This window comes from Ursus arctos, chromosome X, assembly GCF_023065955.2.
Source record: "Ursus arctos isolate Adak ecotype North America chromosome X, UrsArc2.0, whole genome shotgun sequence".
Taxonomy (NCBI): domain Eukaryota; kingdom Metazoa; phylum Chordata; class Mammalia; order Carnivora; family Ursidae; genus Ursus; species Ursus arctos.
The window spans coordinates 81608385-81627278 of record NC_079873.1 but is presented as its reverse complement, the minus strand read 5'-3'; the positions used below and the strand labels follow the sequence as shown (position 1 = coordinate 81627278).

The 18894-nt window shown below is 38.4% G+C and overlaps 1 protein-coding gene across 1 annotated transcript in view; it reads right to left on the bottom strand.

The window, feature by feature from the left end:
* IL1RAPL2 (interleukin 1 receptor accessory protein like 2) overlaps window positions 1–17184 on the bottom strand; it is a 562461-nt gene extending 545277 nt beyond the window's left edge. The window contains exons 1-2 of the mRNA XM_026488169.3: window positions 16763–17184; window positions 5253–5526 (exon numbers count right to left, since the gene is read on the bottom strand). Coding sequence (XP_026343954.2) covers window positions 5253–5526; window positions 16763–16931 — 443 coding nt within the window. The 5' untranslated portion in view covers window positions 16932–17184. The remainder of the gene's footprint in view (window positions 1–5252; window positions 5527–16762) is intronic.
* Window positions 17185–18894: the final 1710 nt, after the last annotated feature.

Here is an 18894-nt window from a genome sequence, read left to right as displayed (position 1 = left end):
TTATATATATATTTATATATATATATTTATATATATATTTATATATATATTTATATATATATTTATATATATATTTATATATATATTTATATATATAATCAAGTTTTGGAGGTTGAAATATTAATCTTTTCATGTTATATATGTGTTACTTTATGCATACTTGCTAGAAAAAAATAAGTTAAACCAGGGACTCCTGCTCATATCCAAAAAGAGGTGGAAAAGATGACTAATTCCATGACACTTTAGCCTATGCAGACCAGAGAAGGCATCGCCTCTTTCTGAAGACCCTGCTATACAATCTTGATCTTTTCTGAGTTCAATTAATTCTATAAGATGCAGATTCTCATTTGTCCCATTAGAAACTATCTTCTCTCCTGAAAGCTGGTACCTGAGCAAGTTACTTGTTGACACCTAACTTTTCAAGGGTCAATAGTTAAGTTGGAATTAAATTATGAGAAATGCTCACTGTCTGATAATCTCTTGGTAACCATAATGGGGAATAGGGTAGGAGGGTGAAAGGTGGTGAAACATATTTCTTAGTGTCTTAGGTAGACTATGACAATTACGTTGTTTTCTAAAGACAGGTTTCCTTGCAATATGACATAAAGTGAAGCCCACTGTACATGCTCAATGAATATTTGCTGACTAACATAAAAAACTTGTTTACTATATACTGCATAGGCACTTACATGTCAGGATCATTTAAGGGCCATTAAAATCAGGTAAAATTACTGTGCATGTGTATTTATTTATTTTCTTTTTCATTGTGGAACACTTCAAACATACTCAAAAATAAAAACAATATAACGAACCCTCATATACTCAATGTACAAATTCAATAATTAGCAACATGCTACATTTCTTGTTTTGAGTATCTCTACTCCCTCAACTTTTCTGATGTTGTTTTGTTGGAGTAATAATCACTAAAATGTGATGAATAGCAAGGCAAATGTCATGCCCCAGGACTGGATAAATGCACTAAGGAACCCTTTAGAAAGATTTTGTGAGACATTCAGATTCTGAGAACCTCATTTATTTCAATGATTACTGAAGGCCAAAAATAGTTGGACTATATTCCCATTTAAGAAAGGAGTTCCTTGTTCTGTTTACTTTGTTGGAGAGGTAAATGGTCATAATGGTTTTTGAACCTATACCTGGTTCACTTCATTCGGCCATTGTGATACCCAAACACTCAGGTTTCTACAGATGTTTGATAATCATTCTTTTCATTACTTATGAATTAAATTCAGGATTATATAAATATATCTGTCTTCATCCACAGCTTAAGTCATCCCTTGTTCCAAGTTGTTGGCAAAGTGATATGTGGGATTTTGTCAAATAAGATTACTCTCGTCGTTTTTATCCTACTAAGTGCTTCCACTGAAAAGATTCAGGTGGGAAGCAGGGGAGACAGTAGTTCTTGGACTGGCACTGCCTCTCAAAATATGACTCACTTCTCCATCATTTCTCTATTACAATAACCCTTAACTAACATGCTAAGAAATTCAACTAATCACTCTTGAGACTGGCCAAAGAAAAAACACAAAAATGAGTGGCTACAGAAAGATCACAAATAGTAAATTTTTCTTGCTATGATTCAAATGGGTGGGTAATATTACTAAATATTTCATATCTGCATTTTTAAACACATTGAAATCAATAGACTAATTTTAATGAGGTTAATAATGCATAGAAAAATATCATCCATAATTACCTTAAAGTGGTATCAAATTGGGGAATTTTAGGTTGGATACAGACATTGTCAAATTCAGAGCCTTTTTCACCATAAATGTCACTCTCTTGACAATGGCATAAAATCACCTATGTGGACTGAATTTCTCACTTGGCACATATTTGGAGTCAGTGGCCAGTACTAGGTCTGAAAAGCATATTTATTATACACAGCCAAATGCTAGCTACATCACTTGTGCCATTCTGAAAGAGATTTCTCTATCTCTGAGTTGACAAAAAAACTGTTGCTTCCTTTAGAATAGTGGTTTCCAAACTTTTTTTTCTTACCAAGGCACACATGAGGTAAAGTTTCACCCACCCTGTCAGTCCCAATCACTCCCTAAGATCTATTGCATGAATAAAAGATTTACTGCATGAATCTAAGCCTCTGCTCAGTGTGATATCATTTTCTCTTCTACTGATCTACATGTGAGTTGAGAACCACTGACTTAGATGATATCTACAATAGATACAAACTTAATCTGATGTGTACTTGAGAAGGCCACCTATAGGAAAAGATTTCAGGGACACTGGGAAATCCCACTTGTGCATGAAATACTATAAGGCTTCGTTTAAAAACAAATAGGCTGTCAACTGAGAAGCCCTAGAAGCAATCACGCGCCAGTCTCAAGGAGCATACTTAGCATGGAAATTTTGGTTTCTAATGCCATTCTCCATTAAAAGGAATTAGGGATCCTTGGGAAAATGGGTGGGGCAGGACTAGGACTGGGGCAGGAAATATATAAGATAAGCCTGGAGCATCTTATAGTGCTGAAATATAAAGAAATGCTGAAAATACACACACACACACACACACACACACACACACACACACACACACACAATGATGAGGTTATTTCAAAGGGACAGATAATGCCAACTGAAAGAACTCCCAATGGGCAGAGGTAGAAGAATTTGAGCTAGAAAATAAAGTAGCATTGGATTATTACCTAATTCATAATATAAATATCCATGAGTCCATACCAATTAAATAAATAGGAGTAAAGAGACAAACATTCTATGCAGAAGAATTATAAGCAATTTTATGTAGCTACTCTGCCCTTGATGAGGTTCAGCATAACTCCTCACTCCTTAATTATGGGCTGTGAATAACTACTTTCTTACAAAGGGGAAAGTATGAAAAAAGAGGGGAAAAAAGTAACTTTACTGTTAAGAAAGACAAATACTACCTCAGGCCAGGTGATCAAGGTCAATATCAAAAGTGATAAGACATACTGAAACTCTGTACCCTTGATATGATAATGAGAATATTTTACATCTGTGGTCTTTCCCAAAAAAACACATTACCCCATCTAACCATGAAATAAATATCAGATAAATCGCAACTGAGGGACATTCCACAAAATATCTGAACAGTACTATTCAAACTGTCAAGGTCATACGAAATGAGGAAAGTCTGAAAAACTCCCACAGCCAAAAGGAACTTAAGGAGACCTAACAACTAAATGTAATGTGTTATTCCAAATGGGATCCTAGAATAGGAAAAAGACATTAAGGAAAATCTGAGGAATTCTGAATAAGAGTGGACTTTAGTTAATAATAATGTACTACTATTGGTTCATTAATTGTAACAAATGTTCCATAATCATGTAAAATGTTGATAATAGGGGAAATGGGTGTAGGGCATACAGGAACTTACTATACTATCTTTGCAATAATTCTGTAAATCTAAAACTGTTCTAAAATTTATAAGTGTAGTTAAAAGCAAATGGAGGGGTCTTTTATTACAATACATTTTATAGTGACAAAAAACTGGAAACAAAATACATGCACATAAATAGGAAAATAATTGACTAAATTTTGGTATCAGACTATTAAGCAACACAGAATATTATATACTTGAAAGGATGAGTGAACTCTCTATCTATTGACTTGGAAAGATTCCCACTACATATTTTTACTAAGAAAAGAAAATGCAGAGAAATACGTAACACTTCTTTTACTTTGTAGAACAATGAGGAAAAAAATCCCCATAAATATATATGTATATATTTTTTTCAAAGACTAGGGAGAAAGTATGCAAGGATACACACCAGATTACTAACATTGCTCAGAGTAGGAGAATGGGGTTAGAGGAGAGAAAAGAGAGGGTAGCAAGTCTGAGGATATAAGCAGGGCAGGGAAAATAAGCAATAATTAATTTGTTATTCATTATCAGTATAGAGCATCTATATAGTGAACTGATGCTTTGCAAATAAAATGTTAAATCTGTGAAAAAAAAAAGCAAATGGATCAGAAGGAGGAAAAGAGATCTATTGGAGAGGAGGTAAGCAGGAAAAGTGTAGCAGCACCCTAAAAATATAGTGTCAGTCACTGAAGCTGAATTACCATCTTTTTTCTCAATTTTGCCAAGAGATGCCCAAGTAGGTAAAAATATTGATTATTGCTAAGGATGTGATGAGAATGCTTGCTATTTCTGCCAATATCCTGGAGTTTTTGCCCACCACAAACAGAAACTAAACTCACTAGTTGCTTCCCCAACACTCCCCCCTCAAAACACACAAGTACAAAAGTGATGCCTAGAGCATCAAGAAGATTATTTATACACCACCTTGTTCTCTTGGCCTTTTGAACAATGAGGCCTCACCAGGAGGTTCGAAGTGCTTTTGATGAAGAGGTGACACAGCTTTGGCATCAAAGTCCACAGGAGACAAAAATAGGAAGGGTCTGCATTTCCAAGAAGTTAAAATCAAATAATAGAGTGTAGGTCCCTGGTGAGCAAGATCAGAGACTCCCAAAATGGCAGAATTGAAAAATGGTTTAAAGTTCATCTCAGCTATCTACTTCAATACCTAATGCAGTCTCTGTCTGAGATTCTAGACCCTCAATCCTAGCACCAGGTAGAAGGGAAAGGAAGGACATATTGTGGAATCCCTAAGTATAAAACAGATTGCTTTTCACAGTAAACTTCTTGCAAGAATGAATTCTATCTGTGGTATCTTCCCTGTAAAGCACCTACGAACTCAGGATGACCATGTGTTTACAGGGCTCAATGTTGAATATTTAGATACAGTGGACTCAAGCTCACGTTGCAAATTCTGTGAAAAATTTCAACAGTAGCTCATTTGCTAAGAGATCTCCCAGCAGCATCTGAAGCCATTTTCCATCAACGAAAAAAGAGGGACCTTGGCCTAAATGATACTTTAGGCCATTTTCATGGTCAGATGTTAAGATCATTGAGCCAACTGGCTCTATGAAAAAACAACTGTTAATATAAGACCCTAAGGGAGGGGTGGGGTTGAGGAAGAAATGAACCACAAACTTTTCTAAATTATATGAGCATACACAGTAAATGAAAGTCCCATTTTCTGAAAATTTGATAAGAATTTGCTGTCTAGTTCCAATAAATAATTAGAATTTAATTTATTAAAGTTCTACATACACTGCAACCTTTCAAGAATATATCCACTATATAACGTGAGCAACACCTCCACACACTCCAGGCCCAATAAAAAGACTACCAGCTATGGTACTGAGCAATATTTTCATGCGGCACTCACCTTAAAACACAAGTGTAGAATCCACTGTCTTGTGCCTCAGCTGAGTGAAACCATATTGAATCTTCTTCTTTGCTCATCCTGACCTCTGAAAAGATGATGGGCTCTTCCAAATCACCTTTGTTTTTGTACCACATAAGCCTGAGCCCAGTGCTCTGGGCCATGCTATAGTTGGTGCGAATATAACTGTAGAAAAGGGCACATTTCACTCGTACTGGTTCACCTGCCAAAGCCATGTATGTCTTGAGATCCACTGACCAGTCAATGCAGCCATCCACTGAAAGAAAACCAGATTGGGCATGAAATGCAGTGAGCACTGTTAATACTAATGATAAGAGCAACAATCATTGCCAACATGAACTGAGGACTTACTGTGAGCCAGGCTTCACAGAATCTGCAGGTCAGGTGCTTTACATAGATTACCTCATTTAATCTTCCCAGTGATCCTTTGAGATAGACCAGCATAGCATCCTCCTTAGACCTGCCAAGCAGGATCCCTAGTCTGGCTCTGTGCCTCCGGGGAATTTCCAGTCCTCTACAGTAACCTTCTGCATGCAGTTGACTGGATCCTCCAAGGAGCTCCAGCACTAGTGCCTATGTGCTTGTCCTGGGGCCCCACCACTAGGTCCCAATTCCAGCAGAGTAGCCTGTCGAATGGATCATATCTGCCAGTCATATGGTATTTGCTTCACAGGACTGTGTGAGATTGGACTGATAGGATGACACTGACATGGAGATTATAGGTGACTCAAATTGTTTGGACAGGAGCCCCCAAAAAGAAATATTTCCAGGGGACCCTTGTACAGCTTAGGAGCAGCCCTGAGATTCACTTATGATTCTTATTTTACAGACAAGGAAACTGAGACTCAGAGAAGCTCAGTGACTTTGCCCAAGGTTGCACAGCTAAGAAGTGGTAGAAAACCAGTCTCGATTCTACAGACTGTGTTCTTAACTCCTACTTTATACTGCCTCTGCTTATAATTGTGACAGGAATGACTATATTATTTATTTGCCTTTGAGAAAAGTTGGAAGCCGTAGGCACCTAAAGTGATTATTTTCCATTATCTATATGCCAGTTTTCCATGGTATGACCTATTAATAGCAGATATTTAATCACAGTTCGATTTCTTTTTATACCCTAAGGCCTCCCTTGTTGTTCAGCTGGTGTTTGCTCATGGGAATATATTATATTAATGTCAGCTTTAATCAAATAATATTAGGTGGGTAAATCTACCATTAAAGAAAAACATATACAGTAAATTCCCTCTTTTCCAGAATGGTTGGAAAGGATACACTGGCTAATTTAATATGCTAATCAACACAATTAACAAAGATAGTCTACCTCCAATTACTTAATTTCAAAGAATTTCATCAAATTATGCTATATCCCTTTATATTACTTGATTACTCTTTATAAAATAATTCTTTCATAAACTGTATAAACACTGGCATTTTAAAATTATATGCTTCACTTATAATTTTGTAAACTGATCTGCTTCCTTTTTTAGATGTTGAGAACTCTGTAGCCCAGTGTATTTATCTTTCAACCTCAGTTGACAGGAAGCTCAGGGCTAAATGCAATACTCAAATGCAATAACTATCTTCTTTTTTAAAAGTTTATTTATTTGAGAGAGAGAGAGAGAGAGAGAGAGAGAGAGCAGGTAGGGGAGGGGCAGAGAGCAAGGAAGGGAGAGGAAGAGAATCTCAAACAGACTCCATGCTGAGCGCAGAGCCCAACTCCAGGTTGATCTCATGACCCTGAGATCAGGACCTGAGCCAGAACCAAGGGTGGGACGCTTAACCGACTGCACCACCCAGGCACCCCCAAATGCAATAACTATCTTACCTTAAGATTTTGCTTTCTCTATACAAGGTTTCTTGACCTAGGTTTCAAGGACACCCAGAGGGAGGGTGCCTGGGTAGACTTCAAGGTTGTTGTGCCTCTTTGCACAGTTATAATTTTCTGGGGAGATATTCCACAGCTCTTTAATAGATCTTCAAAGGGGTCTGCAGGCCAAGAATGTTTTTGAACTCTGTGGTTTCTGATCTCTCTTTCTGACTTCATTTTTTATTGCCCTGCTACATATGGGCTTTTATTATAAGCTATCTCAAATCCTCTTATGTATGTGAAATATTCATTGGAAATAAATTAATAATCAAATAAATAACTCATTCTAAATTTATAGCGAAAGGCATTTGAACTTTCTTTGAGGATTCAGAAGGCACCAGATTCACCACTATGGATTTTGAAGACCACTGTGCACTGTTGAAGCCAAGGAGGTACAACTGGATTAGACTAAGTATGGACTTATGACTAGCTATCTCTTGGGGGGCTTTTTTAATTCACTCCCCGGTATCGGTCATTTACCTGTCATGTGTCACTCTCATAACTGTCAATAATAGAGGGCGGAAATCTGCATTAAACTTTCTGGGTCATGGTAAATTATGGCAATCCATATCTGGATTAAATGTGATTTTAATATTTATTGTTGTATCATCTTTAAATGAATTCTATATTATTCCTTTTTGTGTATTGTCTGTGACACTGTTCCCATGCATCAACAACAAGAACCTGGGGATAATTTAAAAAGACTCTTTAATAGTCCAGTTTTTTCCCCTAACCCTAAGATGCACAGCAAGTGTTTTTGAATTAACAAATTTGGCTTAGCAAAGTAGCTTCAACTTCTATAATTACCTACTTAATAGGGAAAAAAAGCTTTTGGAATGTTTTTTCCATTTATTCCCTAAATCCCTTTAGTTGCCTCCTTTAAACAATCTGTTGTATAATCTCGCTTTTACAATGTTAACAGGCTGGTTTGGCCCAGTAGTGACAGTACATGGTTGGTATTGAAGATAATAAAAATATCTGCTCCTGAGATACAAAGATCATGCTCAAAGGCAGTTGAAGACATTTAATTGCCTTTACAATTAGTTTTATCATACAGACCTTGAGAGTATACTGAGAATTCATTTCCTTTTAAGTACTATTTGAGCAAAATGTATTTGATTTAATAGATTCATAGTTCCTTTTCCTCTGTTCTCTTATTTAGCTAGCAGAGAGGAAGTATTTAGTTATAAGGTAGTCAATAGGCAGAAAACAGATCTCCAGTAATGGGGAAAACAATTTCTGAATGTTATCCCCTTTATTCTTTTCCTTTAGTAGTCACAATACAAGGTTAAAATATAAGGTTTTTCAAGAAACCTGAGGGAATCTTCCCCAAAAGTAGACAAAGGGTATGATACCAGGGATCTGTGAAGGCCCATCTGCCACCAAATATTTTCCCACACTGAACTTTCCTCAGTAGAAATCCATTCCCATGAGTTGAGGAATTATAGTCTTATATCTAGAGAGTATTGGACCACTACTAGATTCCAACATGATGGTATGACTTGCTTCTCCTGGATTTCTATTCCTAGGTAAACAAACCAAGGGTGGGTCAAGAGGGGATAGAATATGATATAGTACATTCGTTTTTTTAGATTTGGGAGTAGTGAAGCAACTAAGAAGGATGTACGGCCATAAGAGACCTGGAAAGTCAGGTGACTAGGCAGCATGAAAGGACCGAAATGGTGAGGTTAAGAGAGAAGCACTGAAAGGTGTGATAGAGTCTCAAAAAGGCAGCAAGAGGAGAAAGGTCACATACAATTCAGTTAGCCAAGGTCATTGCAGGAATCAAAGATGGTACCACCAGAAGTCACCAGTGCAAGTCACATTTCTATCCTGAGACTGAGTTGGCAATAATATGCCACACTTTCAGGGCCCCTCACATGTTGACACTCTATACATATTTGGCAAATAGGGATCTGTGATGCAGCTGACAAAGGTGCAGACTATGGCCAGGTTGGGGACATAGTGGAACTGAGTAGCCCACAGAGGAAGCCAACCTGCTAGCTTGATCTCATCCACACAGGCCTGTAATCCAGAGTGATCCAGCCCCATTCTGTTTACAACTCCAGTCACACCCATTTAAGTTCGCCCCCAAAGAGCTCCTGAGAAAAGTGGTTTCTGGACAGACAAGCTTCTCCCACAGGTGATTTGAAAACTGGGTTTCACTGACCAGCCACAAGTGTAATAGAGGCACTACAAGAAGGAAAACACTTTTCCCCCAAAACTGAAATTCTACAGTCAGATTGAAGCTTGCTACAGCACAAGCTCATCAAAAGTGTGAGTGAATGCTGCCTGTTCTCTGCTTCACAGTAACTCAATATGGTTATAAATATTCCTGTCATTCCATTAGAAAATACCTCCTATTTCTAAATTATCCATTCTCTGTTTACTCCTAAGTCCTACGAATAGCAATTCAAGTATTAACAACAACAAAAAAAACTGTATTTCTTTAGATTCTCACTCTACTTCCTTGATTTACATTTCTGTAAGGCTCACAAAGTTATTACTCTCAGTTTAGTCTTGTTGGCAGAAATGCTTTAATATCTGAGCTATCCAAAACAATTACAATGGAGAAAAAAAAAAGCCACTTCTTTAAAACCCAGGTCTCTGGGCGCCTAGATGGCTCAGTGGGTTAAGCTTCTGACTCTTGATTTCTGCTGAGGTCATGATCTCAGGATCCTGGGATGGAGCCCCATGGCTGCCTCGCAGCTCATCAGGGAGTCTGCTTCTCTGCCTCTCCCTGCCCCGCCCCGTTGCTCACTGCTTGCACATGCACGCTCTCACTCTCGCACGCTCTCTCTCTAAAAATAAATCTTTTAAAAAAAATTTAAGAAACCTGGGTCTCTATTTTAATCATTTTCATTACAATCTGCGAAACAAGTGTGTTCTTGGGAAATCTGACATGAAGATTCAAATAGGAAAAAAAAAAAAGAAGTGTATGAGCACATAAAGGGACATACCAGTATCCACGCAATTTATTTTGCCAAGAGGAGACTCCTAGGGGTAAACTTTAATACAATCCCATGGGAAGTGCCCTGGGTGACAAAAGAAAACCTATTTAGCCTCTTTATAGATAAGCCTTGGCTTTCTCCTCAATACAACCAGGAGAGGAAAACCTGCTATACCTACCTGCTGTGAAAACAAAGCTCTGAGAAAAGTTTATAAATCCCTAAAATAGGATAAGATGTTGTTATCAACAATAATTTTATATTATTTTAGAAAAAAATATTGTGTACAGTAAAATTACAGACTCTAGAGGCTATATACATTACAATTTTTACTGGGGGAGTAGGATATATAGCTATGTTTAGAAATGGCATTTCTGGATTTTTACCCCAAATTAGAAATCTGTTTAGGTAAAATGGCTAATTAGCACAGTAGAAAATATGCAAGCTCCAGATATCTTGATGATATTCATGACAACTTAAGTCCTCTGCCTCAGATGTACATCTGGTACTAGTTTATTACGTGTTTGTGATTAATAAATTCATTTGTTAAACAAGCTGTTTTCTTTTAACTATGTCAGCTATATCTTTCATTTTTACAGCCAGCTCTCCTATTTGTGATCAACAGGGCAATTGTTAGGGGCAATTCATCAAATCACCACTAGAGGGGGAGCTGTCCAAGTTTTTTTGTGTAGCAGTCATATTTCCCCACCTAACCTCTAAAACTGAAAAATCACTATCTGCCAACCACTGGTTGCTGGGGAGGGAACACAGCACAACTGGGGATGCACCACTGTGGGTGAGAGAGAGAGCCACAAGTTGAGCATGTGGCTGAGTTCTTGCTCAAACTAATCAGTTTACACATGTGTAATTAGGTTTCACATACAGCAGGTGGATGACCAAGCACAGAAAGGTGCAACAGCAGCTACTGGCATTCATTGAGCCCTTGGTACAGAATAGCTGGGTGCTGGGATAGGTGTTTTGCATGTATTTTTCTCATTTCATTATCCTGTTAACTCTGGGAGGTAGGGACTCTCACCATTCCCATTTTACTGAGGAGAAAAAAAAAAACCTCAGATTTCAAATGACTTGCTCAAGTTCACACAAGATGTGGTGGTAGAGTGTGGATCCCAACACAGGTGAGCTGGACTCCAAAACTTATGTTCTTAATCACTGCGTGTTTTATATATTGCCTCCTATACTCCTCATCACAGCTCATGAGCCATTAAAATATTAAGGTTTGCTTGATGCTATCCAAATTGTCATATGTATTCCAAAGAGCACAGGTTTGTCCAGTAGAATAGACCTTTCCAGGTGAATGATAATCTATCCCCAAATAATAACCATTGTGGGAATAATAGCCATCAAATAATGTTTGCCAATTATTTATCTATGAATTACACACGGTACTTACAGAGTAACGAATTCTTAATTTGTGTACTTGATTTAACCTCTGAAGATCAGATCTAAAACTTGGATCAATTTTATCTGACCCATATGGATTTATTTAAAATTAAATATCTAGGGATGATCACCCAATTCCTAAAATCATAATCTAGGAATAGATTGTTTTTATCTTAACATTTGTATTTATGTATTATAATTATTGAACACAATGTTATTCTCCACATTAATATTTTAATGCGGGAGTTAAATGTTATTTCTTTCTCAGCTCTCCCCCAAACACACACCTACCAACAAGTTTCTTTGCATTTATACCCATCATGGTAAACACTATCTGCCTCAAGTGGACAGCCCCAGGCACAAGAAATCAAACCCTCCAAGAAGTAAATGGCTTGTGCCCTTACTGCTGGACCCATGCCTCTTTGCCCCCAGCCTGGAAATATGGACAGAGCTGTTTCATTATTTTTTAAATAATGTTCTGTCAGTAGAAAAAATTTATTTTAAAAATTTCATCTGTTCATCAGTATCCATCAATACAGAAACTATCCTCCACTTCAGCTCTATAAATACAATGAGTGATTATCGCTTCAGGTTTTAAAAAGCATTTCTACGCTTTTTATGAATTGGATTATACGCTTTCCTTTCACACTTTTACCCCCTACCATTCGTCAATGGGAAAGTTCTGCTTAAATGAAGTCTTTCATCTCATTTCAACCTAGTTATTACGCTTAATAATGGGCTGGCAACCATTTTCATTTCCCTTTCATTACAGGATCTGTGCTACACTTTGTCAAGATCATTCCTTAGATCTTTACCCGACAAATGAGCCTCAATTAACGTTCTGGAGGTGAAGCCACATGAAACATTATAACCAACTCCTCAACTCCTGTTTACCTTAAGCCTGATGAGAGCTTCCTTGGGAATTAGTCACTAGCCAGGAGCCCTTCTCAGATGCACTGATGTTAATTTGAAGGCTGCAGCAGCAAATGAGCCTGTGGGAGACGGGATATCAGCACTGCCCGCCAACCCCACTAGCAGGCTTTCTGCTGCCCCCTCAAATCCAGGATCCTTGGCAGCAAATTTATATTCCATGCCAAATCTGCTCCGCCTTCCATGTTCACAGTCATCCAAATCAAAACCTTTGGAAATCATCCCTGAATCTTGTCTTTCCCTTCCCACTGACCTTCCCCTGCTCCTCCCAAAAAGACATTAAAGCTTGTCATTTCTGAAAAGTTACTTAAATTCTTCCCTTCCTCTCCATCCTCACAGATGTGAAAGTCCAGGTCCTTCTCGTATCTTGTTTGGACTATTGCAATTCCCTTCTAAATGATTTTCTGACTTTCCCATTCCAATCTGTTCTTTAAACAGCTACTAAGTGATCTTTCTGAAGTATATGACCATGTCCTTTCACTGTTCAAAACCTGCAATGGCTCCCGGGATTCACATCTCTAAGCCTGGCTCCCCTGGCTCACCCTAGACTGCCTATTGTTTCTGCCCTTCCCCACAGTTCTCCACACATCCTACACTTCAGTCAATACTCACCTTCCCTGAACATGCCATTCACTTCTCTCTGCCTTTGCTCTTCAGGTTTCTTTCTCTAGAACACCCTTTGCCTCTGTTCTATGTATTGAGATCCTACTAATCCTCCAAGATCCAGCTTCAAACGCCACTTCTCCTATGCAACTGTACTTCATTGCCCCATGTGAATTCTTTCCCCTGTGGTGCCCTCACCACGTGTTTGTCTCCCCAGCTAGATGGGCCTCTCATTTACTTTGTATTCTTAGGACAAATTCCAATGCATTGTACATAGTAGGTACTGAATGGGGATGAAATTATGTGGGGTTTTTTCCCCTCAATTTTACTAATAATCAAAAGTTGTGGGTTTTTTTTTGTTTTGTTTTGTTTTGAACACAAAAGTTGTTTGAATTTATCAAAGACCTTAAGATTCCTCCTGCTGGGGGCACCTGGGTGGCTCAGTCATTTAAGCATCTGCCTTCGACTCAGGTCATGATCCCAGGGTCCTGGGATGGCACCCCGCATCAGGCTTCTTGCTCATTGGAAAGTCTGCTTTTCCCTCTCCCTCTGCCCCTCTCCCCGGCTTGTGCTCTCTCTCCCTCTCTCTCTCTCTCACTCTGTTCTCTCTCAAATAAGTAAATAAACTCTTTTAAAGAAAAAAGATTCCTCCTGCTGTTACCCACCACAGAAAGCAGTGATGTATCCAAACTCTGACAAGAATGTCAGAAGATAGACCCCAATGTTCACAAGAACAAATGACTGCCACCTTTTCATTAGCCAGCATCACTAGAAACAGGAATAACAAAATAAACTCTATGCCACATTTCTGCTCCAGAACTCACAATCCCCTGGTCAGTCAGCTAAAATCACCAACTCTATCACCCAAGCTCTTCCAAAGGCCCTATCCTATCAAAATGCCTTACTCTTGACAGGCTGACCTCCTCCCTTCCAGTCCTGGCCTAGCCCTCCTTGTCAGGGAACAGTTATGCTGTGGGCCCTTACCCACTCAGCTCTTTCCTGTCTGCATCCTCATACCATTTCTCCCACCTTCCACACCGCCCCAACCAAATTTTAGTCATGCCCTGAGCTTAGCTTACCCAGGTGTCAAGCTGGGAGTGGCATCCCGGTTTTCCTGCCATGTTGATTGGCACATTAGTCAAGGTCAGAGACTCATGTTTTTTTTTTTTCTTTTTTCATTTCATCACTCCTTGAGCACCTCCTGGACCAGACACTTAGTAGGTCTTACTGAATGTCATTTTATATATTCTCATTCCATGAGACCTTGCACAATTAAGTGTGAATGGAGTGAGCTGCTTTGGTTAATTAATTTTCACATTACCTAGAGGTTAACCTTTGGATTGTTGAAAATCTTTTCTAAAACATTCAAATCCACTTTTCTACTTTAGTAAGTAAAGAATCATGATGAAACTGAAATCTTTCTGGATTGACTGAGGATTTGTCAGGCCCTCAAGGTCATCACCCTAGACCCAAATGCCAAGGCAGTATAAGAAAACGGCATAACAGCACGGAAAGAGCATAGAGCTAGCTAGAGATCAGAAACCCTGGGTTCTCATTCCACCTCTGCCTCTTTAAAAAGATACATGACATCTGAGAAAGTCAGTTTCTACTCTGAGAAGAAATGCAGGCATTACACTAGACAAGCTCTAACCTAGCACCAATAAAACAGATTATTTGATGGTCGATGAAGTCTTTGGTCAAGAAGACAATCTGCAAATGTGCTAAATTGAAAAATATCCCTCTGGCAATATTCTTTTTGATTTTTTCTTAACTTCAAAATTACAGAGAACTAAAAAGAATAATATTAAAAATTCCCATGACTTTACCATCCAAATTTAATAATGTTAACTTTTTTCCAATTTGCTTTCAGTAGCTTTGTTTTATTAAAGAAATAAAGCATTGCAGCTATAGCTAATGTCCCCTTTAGCCACCATACACAGTCCCATCCTTACCTTAAACCCGTCTGGATATAACCTATTCCTTCCAACTTGTAGATTCTTGCACACATAAATAGGTACCCTGAAGAAAAATTACTGTGATGAATAAAAGTTTGTCTTACAATGAGGAGTATAGTATATATAGGAATAAAAACCAGTGAACTGAGGGCTCTTGTGATATGGGTTCCAGTCAACTGAGGTCTAATAGAGTGTGTTTAGAGGTGTGCACATACCCCATAGATGCACACACTGCCCCTTTCACACACAGAGCCTTAGTGCAGGCAAACTTCAGAGTCTACAGGCATTTTCTGCCCAAAGTTAGTTGTTTCCATGCCATGTGCTGCCACACAGATTTCAGGATGAGACCTCTGATACTGTCGAAGTTCTGCTCTGTTATGGGGAGAGCTCTGATTCACAGCAGAGACACAACTGCTCATCAAATAGTGAGGTTCTAAAAGTTACAAGGAGGGCCCACATCTTCAATTCTACACTTGGTTGTCCCTATTGCAAATCAAATTGTGTCAACTAGGATACATAGACTCCAAAGTAAGTGCCGATTAGGGCTTACTCATCTTCGTTAGATAACTTATTTCATTCTCCATTTACAAGCTTAGCACATCATTGGGCTACCATAAACCCCTCCTTCTGCTGAGCTAACTAAATAACGGAAACCCTCTGCTGTCTCTGACTGTCAGGGGGCTGTAAGAATTAAATACATCAGTGCACTTCAAATGCTTAGAACAGTACCTCGCACACAGACAATACTCAGCAAGTATTTTCCATTACCTCTTTGACTACTGCTACTATTCCTAATAACTATATATCTAGTTTATTAATTCTTCTACTGTACTTCCCAAGTGTTTACATATGACAATGCACATTATTTCAATGAAAAGTGTCTTTTATATCATCTTTATAATAAAGTTAGGTCATTAATTTTTTTTTTCCAAATTTGGGGCAGAGGTAAGTCATATTACCTATAAATTTCATTTCAGGGCAGTGAAGGGCCATTATGAAATATTTTAGAAATGATGTTTTCATATTAATTACATATGATAAATATGTGCATACATACAAAGGTGTATGCTATATTATAAAAATGAATGTTACAATATTATTAAAGATTGCATATATTTATATTTTATAAATTATTTATAAATGTACTCTTACATACCGCATATACTTGTAGTTTATAAATTTGCATATATTTATATGACATATTTACCTTATATTTATGTAATCATAATATAATTTATAGAATAAAATAGTTATAACTAAATGTATTTGTTAGTTGACTATAATTTTTTGAATCATATGAAATTGCGGTTTTTATAAACCAAAAAAGTTAAATACTGAAAATTTAATGATTCATCCTAATATATGTCTAATATAAAATATCATCATACATTTAAATAAACATTTATTAGATAAAGTAACTATCTTAAAAAGGAAGAGTACAGCTAAATAGAGTTGAGACTTCCGTGTTAGCTGGTAAATATTTTTATTATTTGTCGACACAAATTGGTCTGTGCTAGGGCCCTTCTGATAATTCATAAAACCAGCAGAGCTTCTTCTAGCTTCCAGGCCTTTGCAATGGCTGTGCCCTATGCCCTATGCCGTTCCCTCAGATACCCACTTAGTTCACTGGCTGCCAACATTCTTCACGTACCGGTTCAAATAAGTTGGAGGTGGGGGCAATTACTGTTTCCAGGACTGGCCATAGGGATGACCAGGGCTTGATAACCTCCGCCCATTCACATCATCTCTAGAAGCATCTCCCAGACCCTGAACACTTCCCTTCCTTACCCCATACCCCAAGCGCATCTGATCCCCATCCACTCGCAACGTGTGCATGGTCCGCACCGTGAACGCCAGCCTCATCCAGATCGGTGTCGAGGAAGGGCGATAATGGAAGAGGGAAGCAGTTTCTCCCTCCGCTGCCCCCAGCGGCAGCTCCGCCCGGTCCCCTCCCCATCCCGGCTCCTCTTCTCCCGGACTGGGGGCGACGGCAGCCCTGGGGCACCTGAAGTGCGAGTCGGCTCACGTGGCCTCGAGGAGGAAACGTCCACAACCCAGGCACGGTGGAGCGCCTCTCCTCAGCGACCGCTAGAAGGTAGCGCGTTCCGGGGAGAGCGTGCAGACGAGCGCTGTGGACCGAGGGCCGCGGGCCGGGCCCGGAAGCCAGTGCCTGGGCTGGGGGTGGGGTGACGGGGGATGCGGCGCTGCGTAAGTACCTGTAGCTGTAGCACCGACGAAACCAAGACGTTGCTCAAGGGGGCGCCATCCACTGCGGAGCTGACCCCGGCCCTCCCCGCCAGGGAAATGGCCCGGTTCAGAGCACTTCCTAGGTTCAGTCTGCATCTGCGTAGTGTTAGCGTCATAGTCATAGTTTCACTCCCCTGGATGCTGGCCTCGCCTTCTCCTCTCTCGGAAGTGGGTATGGTTATAGGACATTCCATAATGTTACTATGTGCAGTTAGGTTAACGTTCAAGAGCTAATGGTATGTCACTGTGCCCGGGTATTGACAGTTCCCGGGGTAAAAGGGGCATAATTATAGCATATCCACAATAATATTGTCTGTAATTAAATCAATATTATAATGTTATAATATTAGTTACCCAGGAAGCATCTCCAGGAATACTTGTACTATGCTTTACCTTTTGTTCATTGGGTATAATTACTGTGCATCCATTATAAATTGTGCTTATATTATTATTAATTATATTATTTAATTATTTCACCTTTATAGTATCCATTATTATAACTAAGGTCATAATTAAGTTATTATGTCATTAATTATTATAATGAATACTACAATTGTATTAACTATTATGTATGCCATAATTGTATTATTTATTACAAATGTTATAGTAAGTATAACACAATTTAATAATTTACTAATAAAAATATTTAATACTAAATTAATTCCATACTGTTAAGAAGCCCTGATGTTAACCTTTTCATCTCATCAGAATCAGGATAACTGAGGTAAAGCATTAATGCAGTTAATTGCATTATTAGGATATTTTTTTAAAAAACTACAGTAACTACCATTCCTGGTAATGCTGGTATGGCAATTTTCCCCTCTTGGAAATGGCATAATGATATCACATGATAAATGTTGTTATTATTATTATTACTAACATTATTTTAATGCCTACCCTAATAATTGATATCAATATAAGAATAATGATGTTATCTGATGCCGCCTCTGAAATGGAGATGATTTCAGAATATTGATAATTTATATTACATTGATATTAGAATCTAATTATTACCACTTCTGAGAATCTTGGCATGCATCTGTAAAATGGACATAATTATGAGTCATCACCAATACTGTTGTTTGCTTTTATGTTAGTACTATAGTTGCAGTTAATGCTATTAGGAATGACTTTCTTGTAAACGAGGGAGAAATTCACATGTCACAAGGTTTTTATCAGATTTAAATGAGTTAGACCTTGGCACACAGTAGTAATGATGATAATATTAATAATAGGAGAGTTTCTTAACTTCTTACTGTATATCAGGTGCTGCTTAAGTGTTTCACATGCATTGACTCGATCTCCACAACAAGCATGTGAGCAGAATAGATATTATAGATACCCCCAGTTTACATTTGAGCAAACTGAGATTCAGAGAGGTTAAATGTCTTGCCTAATGTTCCACAGCCAGTTTGATTCCAGGTTCCATTCTCTTAACCACTGCTTGGGTATTCATGGGAATAATTATCACACATAACTAATATTTTTTCCAAGTTACTATCTTACTATTATGATGCATCAGAAAAGAAGGAAGGTTTCCTTATTTTTCATCATAAAATGGTCATAGGTACAGGCAGTGGCGGGTATTAAAGGTGCTGATGTTTGGGATCTAGGCAGGAGTGGGGTGACCAGAGTAGGAGCGGGGGTTGGATCTATCCCTCCTGATGTTGTCA